We start from the raw sequence: 26734 nt of genomic DNA, 5'->3' as shown, positions 1-26734 counted from the left end.
ACCTAAAGCAAAAGCCAGACTTACCTCAGCTGTTGTTTGTGCATAGTAAATTGCAAGAAGACTGGTGGTCTTAGTGATTTTTATATAAAAAAGGGTGGGTTTCTTAGGTTTTTTGACTTAGAAAGGCCTTTTGTTCAAAAGGATTTAAATCTATCCAGAACTGTCATGAGTATAACGCCTGTGTTCTAGAGAATTCACATCTAGAAATTATATTGTACACACAACTTACTGAGTGACCAAATGAGGGCAGGTTCTTGGCTAGAAATGCTGAAACTCTTTGGATTTGTTTTGTTTTGTCTTGTCTGAGGGACTATTTGCACTTGATGCGTTTTTACTTAAATAAAAATCCATTTTTCTTAACTCCTCTTAGCCACTAAAAAAATATGAGTATTAGGAAATAACAGGAAGTGAACTGTGATGGAAAAACATATTCCTGGTTTTGTTTCTGAGATACCCTTTCTGAACTAGCCAAAGTAAGATACAGTTTGTTTTGCTGTATAGATAGTTATGGTAAACATTATTTTTCAGCCTTCTAGAGTGTGTGTGTATGTGTGAAAGACATGTAATACGGTGCTTTCAAGTGAGAGCCCATGCAATTATAGATGATTGGCAGATAATGATCTGAGACAGGAAGGAAACATGTCTTAGTGCTATTGTTGGGGGTTATATGTGGTTTTTGAAGTTGTATTTTGTCTCCTAATTTCTGCATATCTGTTAGCAAAGCAGGTTGAGTGTGGAGAATGATGTGGAGTATCCAGTCACTTTTCAGTCTATGTGATATGCTTTCTATTTGATCAGTTACAATACATATCCTTTTAATTCCAGGAATCAAAGAGTACTTTAAAATGTGTCCAGTTTTATCCTGATGAAAACTTTAACTCAATAGTAAGTCATGAGTATTTTATACAGTGGTTTTGAGTGGGATGTAATTATGTGTTTCCAGCACCAATACAGGGTCTCTTTCAGTGTCTTTTATTATTGGAGCTTATGCAGAGGAAAACTGTTTGTTTTTTGTTTGTTTTTTTTTTTTTCAGTGTTTTGCTTTTCAGTTTTTTATTTGGGTGTTTGGGTTCTTTTTTCATTATATTCTTTTCAAGAATATATTCAGTCAGATTCAGGTTGTGCCACGGGAAGGTAACTTCAGTGGAATCACAGATACTGACCTAAAAGTAGGTGGTATTCATGACATACTATTCTCATACCTGAGTGTGAAAAGCTGGGTTATCAAATGTACGAGACAGAGAAACTACATACTGATTTTGTGTCAGTTTTAAGCAAGATAGGAAAATTTGCTGCGGCCAAAATACAGACAACAGAACATAAAATATACAGCTGTTGAACGTCTCATTGTTACCAGACTGTTTTTGTCCCAGTGGCTGAAATTAAGTTAAATTATCTCATTATTTTTTTAAGAATCTATTTTATTGTTGTTGGGGTGATTGTAAGGGTTAGAGGAGGAAAATAAACGTGGTTAAAATCTTTAATCTCGTGAAATGTACGTTTGACACATTTGACTGGTCTGAAAAACTGATCATAGCTTATCATAGTGTACTGACCTCACTAAACAGGTTTGTTTTCATTTTTGGTTAACAGCTGGAATCGCACCTGGATATATCTGTAAATGATACACAATTAAAGTAAGTTTTTTGAATATTTTGTTTTCCTTTCTTTTTAATGTATCAGGTGATGTTTTACAAATCAAAGTAAAATTTGCCCCAACCACAGTATCTTTGTTTGCAGTTGCCTGCATGGTACTTGAGCGTAACAATAATGCAACCACTGTGTCTGAATCCCCAGTTCCTCTTATTTTCATCTTGGTGAACTGTAAATGACACGTAATCCTGAACTGCTTTTTGGTGCCATTTCTAAATATTATTTATTAGAAGAGCTAGCTATAGGTTAAACCCCCTGAGTATTCTGGCCCTATTTAAATTAATTTGTTTTAATGTTGGGCATGTTGTAGTGGTGATGTCAAAAATCCTGTCAAGGGAAACTCTTCCTTTTTAATTGCTGTTACATGTTTTAGTGGGCAGTTAACCAGACCAGTAGTTCCAGTACCCTCTGTGACACTGCCTGTACTCTTTCCTGCTCCAGCATGCTATTTCCAGCCAGCCTGGACTTTCAAAGGCTAAGATTCTGTGTGTCTGCTATGCACGTGACTGCACCTGAGCTTGTCTCCTTAAGGCTGTCTTTTAACTGAGGAAAGCCTAGTCAGGATGGTCTGACTCTCAGCTGTAATTCATCTCATACTCATCTATCTTCAGTCAGTTTAATTTACATTCTAAAAAGGCCTGTTTCTCCTTGAAATGAGAAGCTAAAGCTACTAGGTCAGATACCAACAACTGAAGGTAGTTGAGTTACATCTTCTCCAAACTGTGGCCCTCAGGATGTCTCAGTGATATGCAGAAGGCTCAGTGTGGTGTTACTGCACTTGCAGGTTGCCCTAAAAGAACAGGGCATCCTCTTGCTGTTAGCACTGAAAAAATCCAACTGTTCTAAAAGCTTCAATGCCATAATTCTTTTTTATTTTTATTTCCTTCAAAATTATTGCAGAGGACCTGGGGGAAAATCCCAGCTCGATCAAAATCCTTTCTGGGAAAAGCCCAAACAAACAAGCCAAAGCAGACTGACTACAATCTTTTATTGCATGTTCTGTATGGCAAAAATAGAATTTGTAGATTTTAAAGATATGTAAAACCATTAAAGCACAGGCAGCATGAGGCTGAAAAAGAATGTATTGGTATAAAAAGTTCCGTGTAAGTGTGATTTTTTTGCTTTCATTTTTGAGTATTTCCGCTGCAATTATTGTACCTAACTGCAGATTGAAATGTAGCTTTAGAGACATAAGAATGGTAGAGCTAGGCTGCAAAGCCCTTGGGTTCTCAGATATGAGGAATGTTTGGATTTCCAGTACTTGATCAGAACTTGCTTTCACTTCAAAGTATAGGAACAGTTAGACAATTCTGTAGTTAAGTGAATATCAGGTTTGCAGATGTAAGCAGAATTGTTGGTTTCTGATAGCAGTGTGCAGGCTTGGGATTCTCATTTCTAACAGCATTGGATAGATCAGTTTAAGCCCAATATAACTTGAGTTAGAGAACATTTGATTGTAATTTAATTTGTATGTTTTGATTACATAGTGACTGTGCTCATGATCATTGTGTTGTGACAAATCTCTGTGGAGAAAAAAATGATTAATTTAGTGATCTTTGGTCTTAGGCTTGTGAATTTTGGATATGATTACTGTGAAGATGAAGATGTTGCGTCCAAATCTTTGAATCTTCAGGTTTTTACAAGTAAAGCAGGTAATCAATAAGTACATCGACACTAGTAATTATACAGTTTAATCGTAAGTGGTTACCAAATTTCTTTGTAAGGCATTATATGTGTTTGTATTTTTTGTGTTGTTTTTGTATGAGTGTGAAATTTCATAGAATCACAGAATCATAGAATAGTTAGGGTTGGAAAGGACCTTAAGATCATCAAGTTCCAACTCCCCTCCCATGGGCAGGGACACCTCACACTTAACCATCTCACCCAAGGCTCTGTCCAGCCCAGTCTTGAACACCGCCAAGGATGGAGCATTCACAGCTTCCTTGAGCAACCCATTCCAGTGCCTCACCACCCTCACAGTAAAGAGCTTCTTCCTTATATCCAACCTAAACTTCCCTGTTCAAGTTTTGACCCATTACCCCTTGTCCTATCACTACAATCCCTAATGAAGAGTCCCTCCCCAGCATCCCTATAGGCCCCCTTCAGATACTGGAAGGCTGCTAGGAGGTCTCCACGCAGCCTTCTCTTCTCCAGGCTGAACAGCCCCAACTTTCTCAGCCTGTCTTCATACAGGAGGTGCTTCAGTCCCCTGATCATCCTCGTGACCCTTCTCTGGACTTGTTCCAACAGTTCCATGTCCTTTTTATGTTGAGGACACCAGAACTGCACACAATACTCCAGGTGAGGTCTCACGAGAGCAGAGTAGAGGGGCAGGATCACCTCCTTTGACCTGCTGGTTAAGCTCCTTTTGATGCAGCCCAGGATACGGTTGGCTTTCTGGGCTGCAAGCATACACTGAAGCTGGCTCATGTTCAGTTTCTTATTGATTGTATTTTTTTGGGTTTTTTTTGTATTATTTTTGTGGTTTTTTTAATTATTTTTATACTTCTTGCATTATTTTTGTATTTTTCTCATTGATTTGTATTGCTTTAGAGTACATTTGACAGGCAACTGTGAGAGACAGAGAAGGCAAATGTGCACTGTTTTTCTTACTAAGTTTATTTTACTCTCTGAAAGCTGCATTCCAAATGAGCTGAACAGTACCAAGGGGTTTATATATCAACACTAACAATAAAACAGTCACCCAGAAATTATCTGGTAACCCAGCTTCAAAGAGCTGGTACCATGCACTCATATGGTGAAATATCTCAGTCTAAGCATGCTCTAGCATTTTCTGCTAGTTTCAGAATACAGGTGGTACCAAGGCATGGTTGCGAATTACATTAGAGCAATTTAATGTTAAAACTGACCAAAAATCTGTTAGAAAGTAAATTCAAGGAAGGTTTGGCTAGGACTGGTGTCTGGGTCCCTGACATACTATACAGAGTGGACACACGTAAACAGAGCATGTGCTGTACAGATTCGAAGAGATTCATACTGCTGTTATATGTAGAAGGTCCAAGTATGTGATACTAAACCTAGTATGTGATACTTAAGGATTTAGTATAGATATGATTACTTAAATCTAAAACATGCCTTAATCCTTTAGGATTTAAGGGTTTTCCTTCATCCTAATGCATGCCATGAGCTTTTTTGATTAAAAACTGGTCTTGAGGCATCTGTTCACCACAGATGTCTGCATTTTCAGCTTCTAAATTAGACCATACTACCAAGCAGAAATGGTATTTGATTAACCTGTGAGTAATCTACAGAGTTGTGTCGGGACATGATGTGTTGCAGAAGCGGCTTTACTTCTCACTTCTTAAGGCATGATGTATGCATGCAGGCAAATAGGTGACATATTTGGCTGTTGTGTTGAAATGACCATTAGTGCACAGTTTCCTTACACAGATTTTTTTCTTACCAAGGAAGACAGCATGCTTACAAAGATTAGAGGGAAGGAATTAGAAATAATAGAAAAGCCAAGTTTCTATCTACCAAATGTAGATTAGGCTACTTTTTCTCTATTGGCAAGACAGACTACTTCTTATACAAACAGCCTGTCCAATAATGGAAAATGTTATTGATTTGTATATATATGTTTCAGTCTAAACCTGTCCTCCCCTAGGGTTTGTTTGGACTGAGTCACCTTCTTTTAGTTTAGGATGAAATTCAGTCTTATTCAGGAAGACTCTTGTTTGGTTACCCTGAAGTAGAATGTTCTTTTCCATGTGGTAATGCAGCATTTAATTTCTGTGTGGAACCTTTCACATACGTTTTTCATTGTGCTACTGTAAAACACATAATTTGACAATTACACTTAATAAATGATATTATTGTATGTGGCTTTTCATTAAATGTTGTTTGAAACTGAGGATTACTTTGCATAACCAATTTTGAGTAATTAACAGTTTGGAGCAAATGGTTTTCGTGCTGAGACCGGATCTAGTTGGTGAAGAACACTGGGGGTAATCACACTGAAGTTCCTTTTTGTGCTCTTGTTTGTGGTGATTTACAAAACTGGACTGCAGGCTCTTTAGGGTGCAGATGATGCCTTCTGTGAAACTGCTAGCATGCTTCAAATATTAATGCTGATATCCCTATTTGTACCATTTGGACATCTCTGGCAAAGAATAATTGGCATAACTTCAAAATGGAATATTCCATGCAATTTCCCATTTAATAAAACTGTTATTGGCTACTGCCAGTCTGAACTCTGAATGAAATCACTCTTCCTTTCTCAGACTTCTACAGTAGAAGAAGAGTAGCCCTGTGCTTTATGCTCGGCATGGACAAAATGGCTCCAGATAAAACCCCCTATGTGCTTCTAGATGAGCTGAGATGAAGCAGTTCTAGTCTCAGAATCAACTTTGTCCAGAATTCGGAAGTTATTTAAACAACACTGGGCTGTTATGTTTTCTTTTAGTGCTTTAGAAATACTTTCCAGTTTAATTTGTCCAGTATAGCGAAGAAATGCAGGCAGTAAAATGACATAAACCCTGTATTATCACCTAACTTTACCTGCCTAAACTTTAAGCATATGGACTATATTTATAGAGAGAAATAGGCATCTCCAGGGGATGATTGCTTCTATCCATATTTCTTCATATTTTCTTCATTCACTGTATAGGAGCCAAATGAGAGATATTTGGTTGGCTGCAGTTAGGTGAGGCAAGTCACTCCGAAGCCCGTACAACTAGACAAGATGCTGTACTGCAAGGTTGTATTTGAATTATGACACCCAAATGCCATGTTGAGATGTTGGTACAGCCGTATGACTTCTGCATGAACAGAAATGAGGAATTTGAAGTTTCCTGGGGAAAACTTCCTGTCTTAGGAAGTTTCAGAGGCATGATGTGTATTTATCAACTGGCAGAGTTGTAACTATTGTTTACCTAGTTCTGCTGACTGTATTGTTACTTGTAACCCTCTGTTATCTTGTGTGAGTAGAAATGCTTTTAAATGTTTCCCTTTCCTTTTGCTTTGCTGTGGTTGAGATCTTTTTTTCCCCTTTTATTTCTGAAAAGATCAGAGTACATCCAAATATATTTTCCTGTTAGTCTTCTCAACTTGTGACATTTAGCTATAGCTCATACTGTTTGCAAGTGATTTGGAGCTGGATAGTGCAAAAGACCTGGTTCTGCGTTTGTATGAAACACCTGCTTTACAGGTGCAATAAGATAACAAGCTTTCTCAGCATTAGCACAACTCAGCTCTAATTTGCAGAGTGCACTGGTAAGGATAGAAAGGGAATTTGCCTTATATTTTCAGCCTCTGACTGCTGTCCTGGGGTTGCCAAAGCTATGCCAGATGCAGCATTGCTTGGACATTTGCTGATCCGAGACTGTCAGGTTTCTGTCAGTGTTAATGAAGCACTGTTTGATATTTTGTGGTGTTTGTAGTGAAGTTTGTTGACATTTGGACCAGTATTCTGGAGTTGAAAGATGCATGTCCTGTTAGTCCCCTATAGACACTGCTTTTGTGATCAGCGTGCGTCTATTACTCACTGACACTTCAGTCTGAGCAGACTCACTTGCATGTTGCACAATTTACAGGACACTGTATACACTAGGCTCCAGCGCACAAGAAAGAAATCTGCAGTGTTGGAAGGGAGCTGTTGATAATAAAACAGCATTGTGGGTTGCTGGAGCTTTTCCAGTCTTCCTCATGAGTCCTGATGCTGCTACTTTAAAAATTATGCATGCTCTGAAAGATGCCAAGTGCTCTGGCAAAATGCCCTGTCTGTTGTCTGAATGGCTCAAATATCCAAGCAAAACTGTATCAAACGGTATTCAACCAGCTAAGAATAAGCAGGAAAAAAAAATGCATCTCAAAACCTATTTAACCTTCTCCAGCCATGTGAAGTGCCTCAGCCATATTTGTATCACAGCTATGGTACAGCCTTGTGGTCTGAAGTGTGAAGCATTTAACCAAGTAAAACATCTTGGTAGCTGTGCTTTTTTATACTTGTACTTTTTCCACTCTGTGCCCTTTTTCTGTATACCTTGTATACATAAACTTTCTGTACGTATCTCTATTAGTATTACCTCCTTTTTTTTGTTTGTTTTTCTTTTAAGTGATAAACTTCCAATAAAGGTAAAAGGTGAATGGTCATCATTGTGACCCAGGTTTCCCAACTGCATTGGGATAATGTGGTTTGGAAGCTGTTTCTAACAGTAACACCAAAGCAGGTTGCCAGAGCACTGGAGTAAGTGGATTAAAGTTTTTCTAAGGGATGGAGGGAAGGCTACCATCCAGTGGAGTCAGAACAGTACCAGCCTGGTTTAGAATTAGTCTGGGAGAGGGAAGCATTCCTGCGCAGGGTACCGTGACTTAAACAAGTTGGTGCCAAGAACTGGGTTTCTCCTAAAGAAGGCTCTCTGGCCTGGAAAGGGGAGAAGTGACTATCATTTTTAGTGTAAGAAAGTTCTAGTAGTATATCATGCTGCTGCCCCTATGAAATTACTTACAAAGCAAACAAACTGTGTTTTACTATGCTCTGTGCCTATTTGACAGTCTCTGAATAGAAAATATTCAGAGAGATTGAGGCAGTCTGTGAAGAGAAAGGCTTGATGAGTTTGCTGGCTGCAAGCATGTTTTATATGGGGAAGGGCTAAAAATGTACTTCTAAAGAGAAGAACTGGCCATGTCAGAAACCAGGTTTCCCTTGTGTTATATTGCCTCCTCTGCTCTCTCTTATTTTGTGTTTCACTAGCTAAATGGCAGTTAGAGATACCTATCTCTGTAATCTTTACCTTTTTTGAGAGATTATTTTTAGTTTCTAATTTGAAAACATCATGCTGGAGCTTTGTGCAGTGTGAAGATGTCTGGGTTAGGGTGACAAGTCAATTTTCTTTTCCCTTTTTGTCTTTTTAGGAGGCTTGTGTGTGTGTTGCAGCCTGGCCTCTGATACTCCAGATGAAATAACATACTCTATATACTTCTTACATAAAGGTATGCTTAACTTGTTAAGTTTTGCTTTATTTTAGAGAATGTTGATTTGCTGAAAGACTCTCAGAATCCCTTACAAAACAAATAACTACCAAAATCTGCAGACAATAACCTACTGTGGCTGGTGTTTAAAGACAGCAGCAGCCTTTAGCTGCAAAGCTGACTCTCCTGCTGTACACTTGACTTCCTGCCTGATGCTGAACAAGTAGCTTCAAACCAGTGGCCTTGTCAGTGGCTATTAATTTGGTCCCTTATTTCCAGCCAGACTTTCTGGCGAGCTGAACACAAACATCAGAGAAATCTGTGGGAGCTTGCAGGTGTGTTGTACATATGCCATAAGCCATTTGTATGGGAAATAGAGCCAACAGCTCTTAGCTTAAATGTCTATTTAGATTTCCAGTTCAACATGTTATTTTCACAGCAAGAGGTGCAACACCCACTGACTATAAGAATAGCTGCTATGTAAGCGGTGCTCTAGCTCTTGATTTTAAGACTTCTTTTTTTTATTGAAAAGAATAAAGAGCATTGTTCTCTTCTGATCAGAATAAAACTTATCATTAATCTTTCTCATTTTTTACATGGAGGAGAGAGGCAAATTATTTCTCAGTTGAGAAGCTGCATGTTATGGAGTAACCACATTCAAGTGAACAACATTCTACTTTGAGTGTTTGCTTTCTTATGTCGGGAACCTTTCCATGTGTCAGGGCTGCACTAACACGTTGCTTTGCTGCTGGAACATTGTGGGATCAGATGAACTGCATTTGTGTGTTCTTGAAGGCATTAACAAATTGGCAAAGTCCCTTCTGCGTGTGGCAGCGCTCTGCCTTGTACTGCTGTGAAGGGCTGATTTCCCCACATGTACTTGATGTGTAGCTGGAAGATGATTGCATTGCTTAGAGCCAGCCGTGGCCCTTGTACTTCCCTGTCTTTACTAGGAAGAAATTGAGCATAAATATGTGACATTGACCAGCTGCATCTGAAATGACCCTCATGGAATGGAGTTGTTTGGTACAGAGCTGTTTGTGGATTCATATAAGATTCATCAGTCCTATGAGAGAATTTTACGACTGGTCCTGAGATGACCCACAGAAGCAGCGATGTATGAGGTCCATAAGCCACATTTTGGAGACATATAAGGAGTTCAGTCTGTGCTGCAGGATCTGTAAGCTCAGAAGGAAGGTTCCCGTCCCGTTTAAAGCAGTCACTTGATGAAGCACAGACACAAATGTCACGATGCTGCAGTTGTAATCTGCAGTGCTGGTATTAGCTTGCGTGTGTTTGCACTGGCAAGAAACAGGGTGGTGATCATGAGTATACTGACGCATTGCAAGCAAGCTTCAGTCAGTATTTTGTGTGAAAACCTATTTGGTTTAGATGCCCTTTAATCTGTAGTGTTGTTGTTGGTCTTGGAGGTCTCATTTTTTAACTCCTTTTTTTGCAGCATAGCTAAATCATCTCTCTGCTAGGGTCAGGAATCAAAGTCCTGGATGAGTGGCTCATCCATGGCTCATGATCTGCTTTTTTTCCTTGATGGTCCTGTAAACTGTGGATCAATCCTCTTGTCTTGAATTTTCACACAGTATTAAGCAGCATCCTGATCATGACACCATTTAGCTTTTAGCATATTACAGCAGAGATTTAGAGGCCAGTCATTGGCTCTGTATTTTAATCTTCAGCTTTTCTCAGAGAATGGGGAAGTTTGAGAGCTCTGTGTCATTCTTACTGGATGCCAGAAGAAGTATGGTGCAAGTCTAGAATAAAATAGCAGCTGTGCTGATGCAAAGCCCATGCAAACACAGCATGTCCGAAATTAGCCTATGTTTAAACAGAGCTGAACTAAATTACAGCAATAGGGCATGCAGATAAACAAAGTGGGAATTCTTTAAAGTGGTTGAAAGATCACCAAAATGTGAAGCGCAGCTATGTAGATCATTTGTGTTTGGCCTTTTTTTGGGGGGTCGTGTTCTTACACAAGCTTGTTCAGGGGTGGAATGCTTCTTTAAACTTGAACATAGGCTGTGCTGTGCATAGCCAGTTTCTGCATACTAAAGGACTGCATTATGTGGGTGTAGGTCTACTAAGTATGCAGCAACTCTCTTCAGGATAAAGTAAATCTGTCTGTGCAGACAAGCCTGTAAAACAGTCTAAAATATCCTTGTTTGGGTGTATTGACACTGCTGAAGTTTCTAGCCACAAAGTCATGCTTGGCTTGTACCGACAGCTTGTAACAGATGGTGTTTATTGTTTGGGTTTTTAAAAAGTATTATTATTTTTCCCCAGGTTACAACAAAACTTTTACAGTTTCTCTAGAAAGAACAGAGCCTCATCAATTGAAGGAAGTGGCTTTTATAAATCTTGGTAGGTTACTTGTGTTACTTCCCGGTGTGACTGCCATTCTCTGTCCTCAGTAGGGAGACAAATGGCTAGCCCTGCTCTAGAAGGAAAGGATTTTTTTTCCTTGACTTTTAAGTAGTTGTGTTATTTTGCTGCTTTTTTTTTCTTCTATATTTAGCGTTTGGTACTGCAGTACCTCACTATTAGTAAGCAACTTCCTCTAAAATTGTCTCAGAATCTGCTCTGGACATCAGCTGCTGAATTCTTAAGTGTCTCAAGCACCTTGAATCCTCCCCTGGAAATCCAAATGTGTTGCTAGTGTTTCCTTTGTTGATACAGCAGCAGCTTTTAATTAACTCCTTTTATATTTCCTAGATATAATCAATTCCATGAGAGAGAAGTGGTCCCAGATGAGAATCATGTGAAAGAGCCTCTTAAAGAAAATAAGTGAACAAGTGCTAAATTGACCACTGTTATTTCTTTAAATAGACTATTATGTGGCTGCTTATTTGCCTGGCCAGTTTCTGCACCTCCTGAATATTCAGCATCCTGACCTGCTGTGCTATAGTTTATTTCTGACAGGTATAGTATGACTGCTGCTTGAACTGATTGTATTGTTATAGTGGAAACTTTTTCAGATCTCTTCATATGAAAGTTGTGTTTTGCTTTATTGCACAGTGTTCTGAGGAAGAACAAGAGAGACTGAAAAAATAAGAACGGCATTTTTGCCACTTTCCGTTTTAAAAAGAGAATCTGAAGTGACATTTCATACTTCATCTATTACGCACTTCTAGCTTGTTATGAAATGGAGGAAGACCTTTCACTGAATTTGCAATCCTTTGCCTTGGTTTCATATTTTCCCTTCCCCCATCTTTGCACATGCTTCTCTGTCCTCCGCTATTCTCAAATTTCACATGGAGATGTAAATTTGATTTTACATTTCCTTCCTCCAATTGAGTTGGGCTAAATGTGTGTGTTTGGAGGGTGTGGGGAGAGGAAATCTGTGTTTCCTTCACCTGATCAGGCTGATGCAATTCGATTTAGAGTCTCATCTGAAAGGCACGTTATTACAATTCCAACAAATATGTCTTTATGGGAAGTGGGTTATTTTTGGAAGTGGGGGGCCTTTGTTTGAAAGCAGAAATCTGTTCTTTTGATTTGGTGAAGGAGAGGTAAATAGTGGGAACTGGTGCAGGGGCAACATCACAGGAACTAATACCTGTTGTATATACATAATGAAATACTAATCTGCTAGAAATGAGTGGGAAGCATTGCTATTATGTGGTGAGCCTGATTCTCTGCAGAGCGTCTGGAATCCTACTGTATAGTACTGTGGTGCTGAAACTTAGCATTAGCATAAATAAAGTGGTTTTGTTCTGAGGCTTCAATCAGTAATCACAGAGTAGAACCTTCTTGTTCTGGCCATTGGGACTGATGGTAAGAGATCCTCCAATAACAGTTTGTATCATGATTCTGCACATCAGTAGTTCTGAACTGTACCAATATGCTTTGGTGCCAGTTCCAGTGCTGAATCTCTATTGCTAGCCTTGTGCCCTTCTCTTTTTATCCTATGTACTCTAATTTGTCCTGTGATGGCATTGTGACTCTCAAATATACACACCTTTTCTTCTTCAGCAGTAGAGTAGGAAAGAGCTCAGTATAGACTGTGCTCTTTATTTACTTGCTCTACCCAGCCAGCTCCATTCCTTCTCCTCTTCAGCATAATACCCGGGCAGCTAGTACAAGAGCCAGACTGTTTCTTACTGCTGGGGATCTCTGAGTATTAAGAGTACTGGGAGCAGCCAAATTTTATGTTCTTAGTCCTTTTTTATTCTTAAACCAATGTTCTTCAGGTGAGGATGCAAGAATTGACGTGTTGCAGAACTACTCCATCCAATCCCCACTCATTTCAACAGTCTTGGATTGCCACATAGGAAGTATGTATGCTGTGAGCATCAGTGAGAGTGCCTTACTACACCTCCTACAGAACAGCAAACGAGACAGTGAGAGGTTGGCAGCTCTACATTGTGCCCTGTTATACTTCCAACACACAGAAGACTTAGAAATGCAGGTGGGAAAAGAACCTCCTCTACGTTTTTTTCAGTGACTGATGTCTTATACAAAGCAGGGTCAGGCCATGAAACCAGAAAAGTCACAATTCACATACACCTTTTGGCAGTGCTTGGCTGCTCAAGATGCCTTATTGGTCTAGGCTGTTCTGAAAACATTTATCTCTGTATCATTACTTCATGCAAAGTGTTGCTAGCAAACCCAAAGTTTCTATACTCTTTTACAACACATGCTGGAACAGAGAGATGTGACGAACTCCCCTGTTCTCACCCTGACAGATTATTTGGTGGATTTCTGAGAACCTGTCAACTTGTCATTCTTTTGACCCCATTCAAGAATTTATCATCGGTAGGTATTTCTTTTCCTGCATACTGAATTTCCCTGCATACCATAGTTCTGACTTAAGGAGAAGCCACAATTTCATAAACTGACTCTCTTTCCAGACTTTTTGGTTATGATTTATGTTAACTGGCGTTTTGTGGTGTTAAGAGATAATAGCAGTAGTTTAGAAGATACGTAGACCTCTCAAAATCAGATTGGCAGTAAAACTTTTCAAATGCATTCTTCTGTCTAGTAGGGCAAAGAGATTTACCGTTATTTTAGGTCACTGGAGAGCAAGTTCTCCATCTGGCTCCTATCTTGGGTATCTGGTATGTAAATAATTGAGATTGGAGCAGAGGAATAAATCTCCTCTAGCCTAGCCCAGCCCATTTTTTCGTAAGGATTTGGCTTACCATGATATTCCCTTCTAATAGCTGATTCCTCAGCCTAGCCAGTGAATGTCCTGTGCCTTGAGCCTGTTTGTATGAAGGACCCCTGCAGCACTGAGCTGTAGCCAAGCAGCTGACCCAGCCCTGCAGCCATCTGGACTTCTCTTCCTCCTTTTGTGCACAGAATGGGACCAGTTCCACGATGGAGGAAGCTGTTGCAGAGACAGCAGCAGGATTTGTCCCTAAAAAAGTGCTAGATAAGGGACTGACTCTGAAGCCTGCTGTTGTTGACTGATAGTTTATACAATATTGCCCTTACAAATCTTTTTACATTGCATTCAGCCTCACTGTACTGCAGAATGTGTCCAGAAACTCACAACCTGGATAAACTTTTGCCCTACACATCACTGCTTGACTGGATTGGGGTAAGAAAACAGCTGGTGCTTTAATTAATAGCTAGAGGGAATCTGTTTTTTTCTCCCTTAATACAGCCTTTAACTTGTATGCCTTATCTTTTCATAGACATTCCCTAAATCTATATCTGTGCTTTATGCTCATTTTATTTTGTCAAGTCTTAACCTTAGCGGCATTTTCCTGAATTCCTGTTTTTTTCAACAAATAAAAGCATTTACAAAAGAACATCAGCTACTGTAATGGAATGGATGATTAAATCTGTCTGTTTTCACAATGAGGTTTAATTTACTGCTTGTCGTATGAGGTTTATAATGAATACAGAATATATTTAACCAGGAAAATCATGCAGTTATTTCCAAGACAAACACTATCAATAGATTGAAGATTAATGAGTAAGTTTGCAGAAGTAAAATAACTTTAGGCAAGATGCTACAGTTAGAGCAAATAACTCATTTTAATTGCTCTGACACTGTTCTAATGCATTACCTTTTTTTTAAATGAGATGAATGAAACACTTCAGTGTTTCTTTTTAGCTAGTTTCACAAAGGAAGCAGTGGAGATTCACTTAGATACCCAGAGAGGCCCATGTTTTTGCTAAATTATGAATATTCTTATAATTTGTCTGTATTTATAGATTATCCCTGGAGTAACATGTGCAACAGACATTATTCCTCTGCCTGTGTTAGAGGTAAGTTCCAGTATAAAACCACATTTGTATTTGCTATTAGGAGCTTTTTTTTTTTTGTGGGGTGGGGGTGTGCTAAATACTTTGAAGCAGTGTCCCCACAGCCCTATCCAAACACAGGGCTGAACAGGAAATTGCCTTGTTTGAAAGGGCTTATGCATTTACTAATGTATCAGTTATTCAGGCAGATATTTGCTAGGTCAAAGATGTATTTTTTTCCCCCATTTTTGAGGCGACTTCTCCAATTCAACAGGGAAGATCCTTGAATAATTAGTTCTACTTAAGAAATAGTTCTTCATTTTGTGACCTCATTAGCTGGAGGTAAACTTGGCACAACAGATGTGTAGGATTTCTATGTGTCCCTCCTTGGAGGAACATTTCATTGTGCTGCCATAGGTACATGACCCTCTCACTTTGTTTTGTCCAGAGCATCCTGTGATTGCAGTGACGTCAGGGCTTTGGTCAGCTAAGCTAAATCTAGAGATTCCTGCACAGCTTGGAAAAGCCAGTGAGCTGAATGGGGAGAGCACATGCTGTTTGGGTGGAAATTGTTCTTTCCATTGAAAACAACGTGGGTGATTCTTCGCATCTTCCATTCTACACTTCCAGCTTCAGTCTAGAGAAACACTTGAAACTTTCCTAGGTATTCCCCTGCAAAATCTCAAAGAGGCTTCTAACAAAGCAGTTTGTTGTGGAGGGCTAATGCGAAGAGTCAGAGCTTGAATGCAACAGTGCCAGCTCCACATGGGTGTAGACTCTGGATACATGACAATATTGTTTTATGTAGCACTTAGAAGAGGTGAGAGTCTGTTTCCTCCCCAGTGCTTATGATTAGCTCATAAAGCTTCACCGTTCATGAAATCATTTAAAATCAGTGAAATGACCAACAACTCCCTTGCTCTGCGTCACAGCTGTGCTACACATTCACATGACTGCTGTGAGGGAATCGGGCTTTGCATGCTCTGCTTGGGAAGGCTGCCCTGAGAGCTGGGACACCTGGGAAAATCGGATCTTGAGAAAATTTGTTGCTAGATAATTGCTGTAATTCACTGAGGTCAAAGTTAGGAGCCCTTTAATTTGTCTGAGATTGAACCTCAAGCCCCTGGGGGCACATGCCTTTAGCAGCTATACTTCCTGATTGTGGAACTCATTTCCTATTTTCTGTCTGAAACCTAAACAGATTGAAAAGGTCAGAGTTGAACTAAAGACAAATATTTCCTGCTACTTTTGACTGCAAGTTGCTCTGACTCTTGAGTGAGGACAAAGATGATAATACACAGGGTAAGGTTTAGTGCTCTGCCTGCTTTGTACCACTCCAGTGACACAAACCCACCACGGCTCAAGTTCAGTTGTTTGTGTTTCAGGTCGTGCATGTTGTTGACATCTGGTGACAGATTGGGCTTACAAGTAGGATTTCTTTTGCAAAGATTTTATGGCATTTCACACAAACAGTGATGAATTGTTGCTTTGAGTTTGGAGTTCTTAAGTCCATGAATCGTTGAGAGCCTTTGGGAAGGCTATGTCCATATTCACAAAAAAAATTGTGCTATTTGGGTAACAGGTGTATTTTAATCACAAAATTCCTGTTCAGTAAGAGAAAATATTGAGAGAGTCTGTGGGAAAGGGGGAGTAGTCTGTCCAATGGTCATAAAGCTTTACATAAGGATTGCAGATTTAGTGAGTCTGATTTTTATTTTTAGTTCCATTTTTAAACACAGAAACCAAATCCCTTCAGGGTGCAAAAAAGCTTGATCAGAAGGGGAGAAAGAAGGGGCAGGAGGAAGAAGGGAAGTAAATAGGAGAATGTCCATGAGAAGAGTGAAAATGTGTGGTGTGAGCAGTTGTCGGAGAGATCAGCACAGGAAGAGGCAGTCTCTGCCGCATGCTGTGCTGAGCCACTGGGGAGACAAAGTGGTGTTCTTAAGGAGAAGCTGCCTGTGCAGCTATGTAGTTAGTTACACAGCTTTCCAAATACCTTCACTGCTGGAGATACATAGCTCTACAGTTCCCCAGAGGGGACATGTGCCTCTTAAAGGTCACTGTCACCCTGCATCCTTTCAGAGGGATATAGCAGAGAGCTTTCTTTGTCTTAAAAACATTGCTTATAAAAGGCTGTGTGGGAGCTTTTCATGGATTGCAACCTGGTAAGGCCTTGTTTTGACTTGGGGTAATATAACATCTTCTGGGTATTTGTGCTTAGCTGTTGATTCCTGACTCTGTAGAAGTGTATGCAAAATAAACACCACCTAAGATGAAGAAGCCTTCTCTTTCTTGTCCTTGCCCTGATGATCCTCAAGAAATTATAGATTTGATTAAAATAATACTTTATTTTAAACTTTTTAATGAGATCTAATACCCTGCGGGTTTTCAGTGGTGCCTGCTTTTAGTTCTGAAGTCCACCACTTCCTGTCACAGATTCAATATATGAAGCAAGCTTGCTGTCTTGCTTCCCTGCTGCCTCAAAATCCAGTATGTCCTGAGCTCACTTTTGCAGGGGTGATGCTGTTGCAGTTGCCTAGATTGGTCACTAGATGATACCCTTACGCTTTATTCTTTATATTTGTCTTACTGGTACTGGTAACATTTAGGCAACTTACTGCAGTAGTTAAGTTGTAGATCTTGTTAGTTAGCTCCAGCAGGGTGAACATATGGTGCCATATGCACTCCTAGTTTCCAGCTGCTAAATATAACTAACATGAAGCAAAAACAAGGTTTATTTTTCTCTGCTGCAGCTACAATAATAAAGCGACAACCAGCACTGGCAGCAAGAGGGAAGCGGGTGGCAGGATTGAGTCCATGCAATTTATTTTCCTTGGCAAATTGTAGTTTATAGTAGGAAGTGGTTTTAAAGGCTTCTGAAATTTGCTTCTAAAGTTACTGTCATTGTGGAAAACCAGGGGGAGAGAGCAAAATTCAACATGCTAATGCAAGATACTGTGAACTCAGACTCTTTCTTGTTTCAAGTGTCCCTACTGTAGTATCTGTGTTGGGAAGCAAATATATATAAAGAAGGGCAAGAACAGGTAGTACCATCTTGTTTCTTAAAAGTGTCCAAATTAATTGCCTTAATCTTATCTCTTCCTCAGCAATGATCACGTCAGCCCCCCTTATAAAGAGTGGCTTCGAATCTTTATACCCAGTCCAAGAACTAGCCCAGGAAACCAATGTGTATTTGTTTTTTTTTCCTCCTGTGTGATCACAGCTGAGTTTAAATTTCAGCTTAGAGTCAAAAGCTTTAGAACAGCTATAGAAATGTTTGTATTTTGTTTCTTTTCTGCGATGAGAACTCTTACTTGAGGTTGGCAAATGGATGTTTGCAATGTAAGTATTAAAGCAGCTTGGAAATAGTAGCAGCCTGTAGTTGCTGGCGTCATGACAGTGTTCCTCTATTTGGAACTATTAGAAACCCATAATGGGATTCATTTGACTGAATAGAAACATTTACATTTAAGTCATTTGCCTAAGGCTCCTTCTGCCATCAGTGGAAGTCTAAACACCATGGCCAGTGTAGTCTGAGGTACAGTTCTTCCCATCCCAAACATGTGAAACAGATCAGATGAACTATAACCTAGAAGTACTCATTTCTTCCAGGTGACTAATTTTGCCAACTTAGGATCCCTTTATCTGTATTACATTCACCAAATTTTGAGCTCAGGTTTGAGTAAGTGCTACCCCTGCCATCAAATCAAGGAAGTAAAAGTACTGGGAAAAAATAGTGTAACTGCTTTTCTTTTAACTTTATTCACTTGGATTGTTACAAAGCTACCTTAATCACAGTTCTTTCCAATCACGGGATGGTGCAGCCTGTGTTCATGCTTTCCCTGCAATACTTTGCAGTTCCAAAACTCCAAAGACTTCTGGAAGAAACTCAGCTCAAACTTGGAGAGTGTGAAGTATGCAGAGCCACACTTGCATTACCACAATAATGTGCTCCGGAGGGAATGGCGCAAGCTTTCAGAAGAGGTAAATATGCATCGCTGATATATGCATGCACTGAAACAGTCTCCAGAGCTGCCTCTGAAGTGGGTATTTTAAAGCTGAACATGGAAGAGTTGTCTGTTTTTACATTGAGGATAAAGAAATGGGACTCTATCTGATCATGGGAAGTGAAGAGACTTGCAGTCAAGTAGTTGCCTATAAGTCATGCTCTGTTAAAATAATACGAGAAACTAAACAAAAGCAGAGCTTGCACGTACCTGTATTGTCATATCTGTTAATGTGAGCACCTATGGGGATGGGTGTTTGGAAGGTGTGTTGAAGCCCCACTGCATTATTTCCATTCAAAAGGAAAACCAGCTTAATGTCCCATCTTCATTTTATGGGGGAGTATTTTAATTTGCCTTCTGCTCTGATCATCTGGGGATTTCTGTTTGTTTACAATCAGAGAGAGGAGAGACCCACCACGGCCTATTTGAGGAACATTTTTGAAAATGCCAGAAAGTAGGTTCTGTTTTCTGTTGTATTCACCTTTCCTTATTTTGTTGAAATGTGTTGAAGGATTTAATATTCCATTTACATTGATGAGGTAGCTGGTTAGATATTGTACTTCAAATAAGATTATCCACCTGAAAATCAATTATTGGAATCCTTATAAGCACTACAGTGTGATCTTAACTATCCAGGCCTCTAGAGATAGGAAATGTATGGTAGATGTGAAGATTTATTCTTATGCAGATAGAATTTTTTTTAATGCTATGTAATATCTTTACCAAGTGCATTCACATGTACAGTTCTTGGATTTCTTTAGCTGTCTTTGAAAGATCAAAGTATCATTTAAGTGTTTTAATAGCCTTATGCAATCCTTCAGAGTAATGCATATGAAACATGCTGACCTTTGTTTCAAACCCCAGGGTGCTTTCTCATCTGAACACTTGGGATTCTGGTAAGTAAAACTTGTCTTGATGTAGGCCTTAGCTGTAAGGTTTGCTGGAATATTTCCATCTAGCTGTTGTTGGCTGAAAGTAAATGGCAGTGTGTGTTTTCAGTACTGAAGAATCTGAGTTACTAAATTCGAGGAACACTTTCTCTCTGACATTTGCAATAGGATCCTACACTGACTAGGAAACCCTTGGAAAAAAAAGTTTCTACTTCATATTGGATCAAAACTTTCTCTGCCAAAGGATTTCTTCTTCAGGCTTTTTTCTCCTGGAGAAGGGTATCAATGATGCCATGTTATTGTTGAGTTTTGTCCTTTTAGAATCCTTTGCAACTCCAGAGCTTATGTACAGTAAGAGATTATGGCTGGTGAAAAATGATGGTGTAGAAGAAGCAGACATAATGAATTTCCCTGGGAGAAGGAGGATTTGCAATGTGCAATTCCTCTGTCACAAATAAGTAAAACTGAATTTAGTATTAAATTATGTTCCTGCTGTTCACACATCAGTGGCCTCTGTGTGCCACAGAATTATGCTGAAGTGCTGCTCACTCCTTTCATTGCAAAGAATTTTCAGTGCATTCATTTCCAGCCCCTGACACCAGTCATCTGCACCACTGCTGGTTGTTGCCATGGGATCTGACTTCGAGGGGGCTTGTATGAACTTTGTGAGCCTCAGGTTCATGTTTTCCATTGATAAAGAAGTCATATGTTAAACTATTGCTAGACAGTGTATCTTCCCTGTAGATTTGTCTGCAAGTCTTTTAAAATCAAGCAACCCAGGTCTTTGTGCTGCTAAGTGGTGGAGTAAATGTATTTCCATGTGAGCAAAGATGGCTGGGAAGACCTTGTAAAAATCCGGAACTGGGGTCTCTAAAATGTTGACTTATGCTACATGATGAAATAGGAAATTGTTTTTCTTCCTTTTTTAGTAGACAGGAAGTACTGATTAGGAAATACAGGGTATTAAATTTCAGTAGATACTATAACCACCTTCCATTTAGTTAGAAAAGTTGTGTTCTTTTACATAGTGGTCTGCAAGTCTGAATAACAGAAGCAGGCAGACCATGGGAGAGAACCAGGAAAGTGGGAGGTGATTCTGTGGGTTATTTACTTTCTGTCTAGCCATTTCCTTGGAAAACCACGCAGCTGTTTTTAGCGTGTTGTTTGTAAATGACAAGATCTAAATAGTCTACACATTTGCACTGGTGTTACCGGAAGGTCCTTGGTGCCTCTTTACTGAATCATCACACTGTGATACTCTTACTTAAATATCAAAGAACAGTTAATGCAAATGAAGTGTAAAGTGGTGTGTTCCCCGGTGTTAAGCACTTGAGTGAGAAGATGGCAAATAACAGGGTTATTTTCCATTCCTCAGTTCCCTTCTCCTGTCCTTGATTCTTCACTGTCTTAATTTTGTGAGTAGATCAAACCGTAACTTCTGTTTGTTTATGTTTCTGAGTACTTTTGAAGCTGGTTGAAGTCTCATGGGATTTCTGTAGCATCATATCCTTGAATGATTCTTGCTCTGTTTATTTCAGAGGAAAGGCTAGTACCTCTCTTTCAAGAGGAAGATTATCAGCAACAATTACTAATGGGACTGGTATGTGCTTTTGTCACAGTGTGCACTAGAGGACGCACAGCCTCAACAAATGTAAAGAGTAAGCTTATGAGTTGCAGTGCTGAGTGGAAGCTCACTCAGAGTAGCTATGGGACAAACATGGTATTTCTTAAGTTTCAGAGTTCATAGTCATGATGTCATAATATCATCTTAACAGGTCATAGGGGAAAATCAGCAATGGAAAGTTGAATTTTCAAAATTAATTTTCCCAGTACAACTTGTCTTTGCCTAGAAAGTGTTATTGCATCCTCCTGGAGTTCATCTCTCTGTTGTTTTTGGACTACTTTACATCCTTGAAACATGTATAAGTGAATTTCCCACCTGCTACTTTCCTCAAAGAGAAGATCACAGATCTTGTACTTCAATCTAACACCCTTTTTACTGTCTCCTTTTCCTTCTATGGCTGTTCTGAGGTCCCTTCCTCTTTTGCACTGTTTTCACTGATGATTTCTCTCTAAAGGTTCTACCATCCTTATGCTTCTGGGTAGTAAATCCAATCTCAAATCCCTACCTGTCCTCCCTCTGTCTAAATACACATCTTTGCTAATCTCTTTTTCTCTTCTTACTAAACCCAAATAAAAGTCTTCAGCATGCACAGGGAGTCTCAGCACTGCATCTATAAAGAGCATGTCAACATTGTTCTGTCTGCTCAAATCTTAAGGCGAATTTTCATTCTTTGCATTCTTGTCCCCTTGTTTCCAAGTTCTGCCTCAATCTCTGAAGCTTCTCTACATTCATTCCCTGCATCTGATTCACACAGATCCAAACAGCAGGCCACTGCTGTCCTTTATCTGTGCTTTCCTAATACCTGTATTGCTGCCCTGGCACACTGAGATCAATTTACTTGGTAACTCCTTGAGTAAGAAGTTTTTGCTTGCCTCAGTTTTACTCTGAGCTATGAAACAAATAACACTTCATAGTAATTCTCAGCAAAGAACCAGCACAGACTTGAGCTGCAATCCAAAGTTACATGAGGCCAGAGAATGTTTCAGAAAGGAGAGTGTAGGGAGTGGCACAGGCTATATGATAACAAGCACCTTATTTTAAAGACTTTACAATTAATGTTTAACCTGCAGTTGCCATTAATCACTCAGGTTCTTGGGTTCTTGGCTATTACTGCTAGTTGTGCGAGTCTTCTCTGTCATAAAATCCCTCAGGTTTATTTGTATGTAATGAATACTTACATGCTTAGGGTTCTGTGTTCACGTTAAAATCTGTCTTTGACCCTGTAGAAGCAATTTCTAAGTAATAACGGGGTTACGTGCTGGGTTTAAACTATGACACCGTGTTTCCTTGGCTTGGCCCAGAGAGACACAAGAACTGTAACCTTTTTCTCTTCAGTGTCATTGAAAGTTCAACTTAATACTCATTTTGCTGAATTTGCACCAGTAACCATTCTGAATATTCACATCTGCTGTTGAATCTGGTGAGATTGTACTGAGCTTGGGATCTCACTCTGAACTGGGGTTTTGTAACAGGGAAACATTTTGTTGTGCTAATGTCGCTTGATCAGGCCTTGCACCTGCTGAGCCTTTCCCATCTTTCAGAAGACGCCCAAGGACACTGAGTTGTTGTCTTTTTCTTCCTAGATGGTCGCTCAGCTAAAGGATCACCTTATGAGACATATGCAGTATGTAGGAAAAAAGAAGATTGACCAAATAGTTTTGGATTACGTCGCAAACCTGGTTAGTTTGATTTCATAGTCACTATTGTGAGCAAGTGTGTATTTGTTGGAGGGTAAGGTATTGTGTATGTAGCATGTATTTGGTGGGAGGAGATTGCTTTTAAGATGGTCAACTCTGCTGCTTAATAGTATATATATTGATAAAGGAAATAATACTTAAAAAAAGTTGTATTGGTGTCCTGGGTTCAGCAGTAGCAGTCAATTTTTTCTCCGTCTTAGTAGCTGGTGCAGAGTTGTGTTTTGACTTTCAGCCTGGGAATAGAGCTGATAACACCCATGTTTTTAATTGTTGCTGTGTAATGTTTACTCTGACCAAGGACTTTGTGAGTCTCATGCTCTGCCAGGGAGGAGGGGAGGCTGGGAGGAAGCAGAGACAGGACACCCGACCCAAGCTAGCCAAAGAGGTATTCCATACCACAGCACGTCATGTCCAGTGAGGTAACTGGGAGTTACCCGGAAGGGCACAGGCTCTCTTTGGGGGTTGAGCTTGTTTCGGAGGGTGGTATTGTATGCTCTTCCCTTGTTATTTTCTCTTATCATTATTATCATTGGTGGTAGCAGAGGATGGTTGATTCCGTATCAGCTCTATTCCCAGGCTGAAAGTAAAAACACAATGCTGCACCAGCTACTAAGAAGGAGAAAAAATTGACTGCTACTGTTAAACCCAGGACAATTGGTCACTCAGAATACAGGAGAAACAGTTCCCTTTACAGCTTGTACAAATATGGTCTACTCACAGAAGTGGAAATGTGAACTCCTCCTGAAAGTTGAAAGAATGGTCTTTAGATCCATTTTGTTTGGTGTAGAATACATTGCTGCATATCTTGAATAATGAAAGTGCCATCAGAGGATGATTAAAATAGGAACAGCACGGCATGGACCAAAGCTCTGTACCTGCAAACAGTGCTGAAAAAAAATACAAGTGGAATGTTTGTTCTCCTTCTGTTCACTTTCCAGTTACCATTTGTTCATTCATGATATAAACTGAGATAAAAGACACAAAAATGCCTGCATGGCCTTGATCTGCAAGACTAAATTATTGCAGACTAAATCTTACAATGAAAACAAGTCTCAGCCCTCCCCAGCAGCAAACTATCAGAATTAGTTATTTTTTTTTTAGCATCACTAAAATTAAGAATTCTTTCAACTCAATTTACAGTCTTCTCATTCTTGGAAAAGCTGCTACAGGCAAAGATAATGTGTCTTACAAAATTGCTCCTGCCCTCTGGCTGGTGCATCTCAGGTGCAGTTCGGGAATCTTCAGCAGCGCTTTCGTTGTTAGAGTTATGTTTCTCCTCATCCTAATCAGAAACTCTTGCATCTTAAATTTTCCTGTAGCTTAGATGTTTGGAAGATCTTCAGGGGAAAGAATTGTTTTGGGTCTTCTGACAGTTTTCTGTAGCATCATCAACATGTAGCTGAGCTACCGACTAGTGAAACACGCAGAGACTTGAAATTACTTGCCTTCTTGTTTGCTGTCATAAAATATTTTATTACATTCAAGAGCAAAGGAGTGGCTAAGAATAGGGCTCCATGGTGTGTAGCCACTGTGTGAATCAATTGCAGCTGAAGTCAAAGGAGCCAACACATTGGGAGCATTGATAGCTCCTTGTAAAACAACGGAATGGCTGGTTGGTGTCAGAGAGCTGTGTGTGTTTGTATACAGAGAAGTAACATGGGGAAGTGTGAATGAAATGTCTCGGTGGGATTTCCCTTGTGTGCCCAGGAGTCTGCAGAGCCTGAGCATGCCTGGGTACCAGTCCCCATGCCCCCTTGCCTCCAGTGGTTGTTTGTGTGACCATATTCTCTCTTTCTTCTGCAGTCACTTAACCTTAACTTTACTCCATGTCTGTTTCTCTCTATTCGTTTCAGTGGGGCAGGAAAGGGGGGAAATAACTTACAGAAGCAGCATGATATTTGCTGCCCTGACAGCAAGTGGAAGGGGAGGCAGAGTGAACAGGCAGCCTCGGCAGAAACTGTTGAAATTGCTCTGAAAGCTGCTGCAGTGGCTGCACCTTTTTCACTGATGTCTGTGGCTGGCTGTCATCTGATGTAGTCTCAACTGCGGAGGTATAGAAGACAGACACCATTTAGATTTTAATTTCCTCAGGACTGCTTTGTATGCCCTGCCCAGGAGAGGATCTGGAAGGAAGCAAGTCTGTGTCTCACTCCCTTTTCTCTTTTGCTGCTGATTCTTTTCTTTGGCTGCTTCCATGTCTTTACTGTAGAAGCATCCACAGGAGCTGAGCATTTGTGGCTCCAAATGATTGTAGTGGAACTTCAGGCTACTCAGCATCAATGCCTGAAAATGTAGATGTTTCAGGGTGGCAGCTTCTTTGCAAATGTCAGCCTAGGCCCTACTGCATGCACTGTCTTGCTGCTGGCCAGGTATTCTAATTTAGAGCGCTCCAAGGGAAATGGTTTCTGATACTTGCACAGAAAACACTCGTTTTGTACGTCTTTGTTACTAAGTGGAAAATGGCTTGGCTGTGAAGCTGTAGGTCAGGCTCTTGGTTCCCAAGAGACCTGCTGCTGGCCTTGGCAAGGAAGCTGCCTGTGCTGCCTGTATAAACCAGATGATGTCTCCTTTCTCTCATGCACATTAAGTCGTATGTTATGTACTGGAAAAAGTTTGAGTCATGACTTCTCTTTCTGTATGTATTGTGTTTGATGTCCATGGTAGATGCTGATGTCCAAAGTGGGTTGATGAGGGTGTCTGGTCACAAGCATGCCTATATTTAAGGTTTAAGTATGTTGACTGTGATTTAGGAAGTTGCCATCTTTCTATACCCTCTGAAAGCTGTAGTTTGCTGTATTGTTAGGCACAGAATACTGATTCTGGAGTATCACACCCATGAAAACAATGTAGCACAAATAATAAGGGTGACTTCAGAGTCTGTAAGAACCTTCCCTTCACCTCAACACTGATCTTCAAACCCAGCTGTAGCTCCTCATGCAGAGGTCTTAGCTGCACCCTGTGTGCTGGCTGGAGATGAAAGTCATTCCAGCAGCATGTGCAGTTGTTGTGACCCTTCTCTGAAAACTGGAAATCACTCATTTCTTGGAAAATGAGTGGGGAAAATTTGCCATACTCCAGAGAGATTAAACTCTAGCTTTCCACTGCATCCAGGAAGCCTGAAGATGGAAAGTATTAAGTGGTTATTCTGTATCAGATAGCCACACAAGGCTGGGTGAAGTCATGGAGGGAGAAGGTGCTACCTTGTAGACCTTCTGGCCAAAGTACAGTGAAAAGCACTGAGGAGCAACTGAAGATCAGTATTTCCATTCTTGCCTTTGCATAGAAACCTCTCCTGTCTGTCCTGTTTGTCTCTTGCTTAGAGCCTGGGACAAGTTAGAGGTTGGAGGGGGCAGGGCCTATGAGGAGAAAAGAAAGTGGGGGAAAAAGGATTCCTGGATTCTGGACATCTTGGTGAGGGAAAAGGGGTTTGTAACTTCTCATGACACCTCTCTGCTAAAGAGGGGTCAGACTTGCTTCCTGAGAGTTCCCTGGGACAGATTGATTACTGCACTTTGAGGTCCAGAGATAAAAGGGGTAGAGGAAGTGTCTCAGTTCTGTTACTGAGATACAGAAGTGGTTACACATGACAACCATGAGGGGCTGGCTCGAGGAAGCTAGTTCAACTCTCTCATATGGTTTCTCTCTGTCAGCTGAAGAAGCTTAGAAGGCCCAAGTGAGAGCAGGGCTTATGGCTTTTTTATGCTGACAGTCTGTGCAGGG

General features: G+C 40.1%; 2 protein-coding genes across 7 annotated transcripts in view; one reads left to right on the top strand and one right to left on the bottom strand.

Annotated features, from left to right (window-relative positions):
• The window catches only part of CCDC146 (coiled-coil domain containing 146), a 123080-nt gene that overhangs the window by 23463 nt on the left and 72883 nt on the right, over window positions 1-26734 (bottom strand). The gene's annotated exons all lie outside the window — the stretch shown is intronic.
• The window catches only part of GSAP (gamma-secretase activating protein), a 46612-nt gene that overhangs the window by 12316 nt on the left and 7562 nt on the right, over window positions 1-26734 (top strand). The window contains exons 10-24 of one of the 2 annotated variants that reach the window (XM_057422557.1): window positions 826-885; window positions 1594-1637; window positions 3220-3305; window positions 8530-8607; window positions 10885-10962; window positions 11428-11520; window positions 12792-13009; window positions 13287-13356; window positions 14061-14143; window positions 14767-14820; window positions 18655-18780; window positions 19202-19257; window positions 19668-19699; window positions 21232-21293; window positions 22901-22996. In XM_057422557.1, the coding sequence (XP_057278540.1) occupies window positions 826-885; window positions 1594-1637; window positions 3220-3305; window positions 8530-8607; window positions 10885-10962; window positions 11428-11520; window positions 12792-13009; window positions 13287-13356; window positions 14061-14143; window positions 14767-14820; window positions 18655-18780; window positions 19202-19257; window positions 19668-19699; window positions 21232-21293; window positions 22901-22996 (1236 nt within the window). The remainder of the gene's footprint in view (window positions 1-825; window positions 886-1593; window positions 1638-3219; window positions 3306-8529; window positions 8608-10884; window positions 10963-11427; window positions 11521-12791; window positions 13010-13286; window positions 13357-14060; window positions 14144-14766; window positions 14821-18654; window positions 18781-19201; window positions 19258-19667; window positions 19700-21231; window positions 21294-22900; window positions 22997-26734) is intronic. The other variant, XM_057422558.1, reaches the window with a different exon arrangement.

This window comes from Pezoporus wallicus, unplaced genomic scaffold (genome assembly GCF_028554395.1).
Source record: "Pezoporus wallicus isolate ANWC-B61680 ecotype Strahan unplaced genomic scaffold, APGP_CSIRO_Pwel_v1 contig_3058, whole genome shotgun sequence".
Taxonomy (NCBI): Eukaryota; Metazoa; Chordata; class Aves; order Psittaciformes; family Psittacidae; genus Pezoporus; species Pezoporus wallicus.
This window is presented reverse-complemented; position numbering and strand designations above follow the sequence as displayed.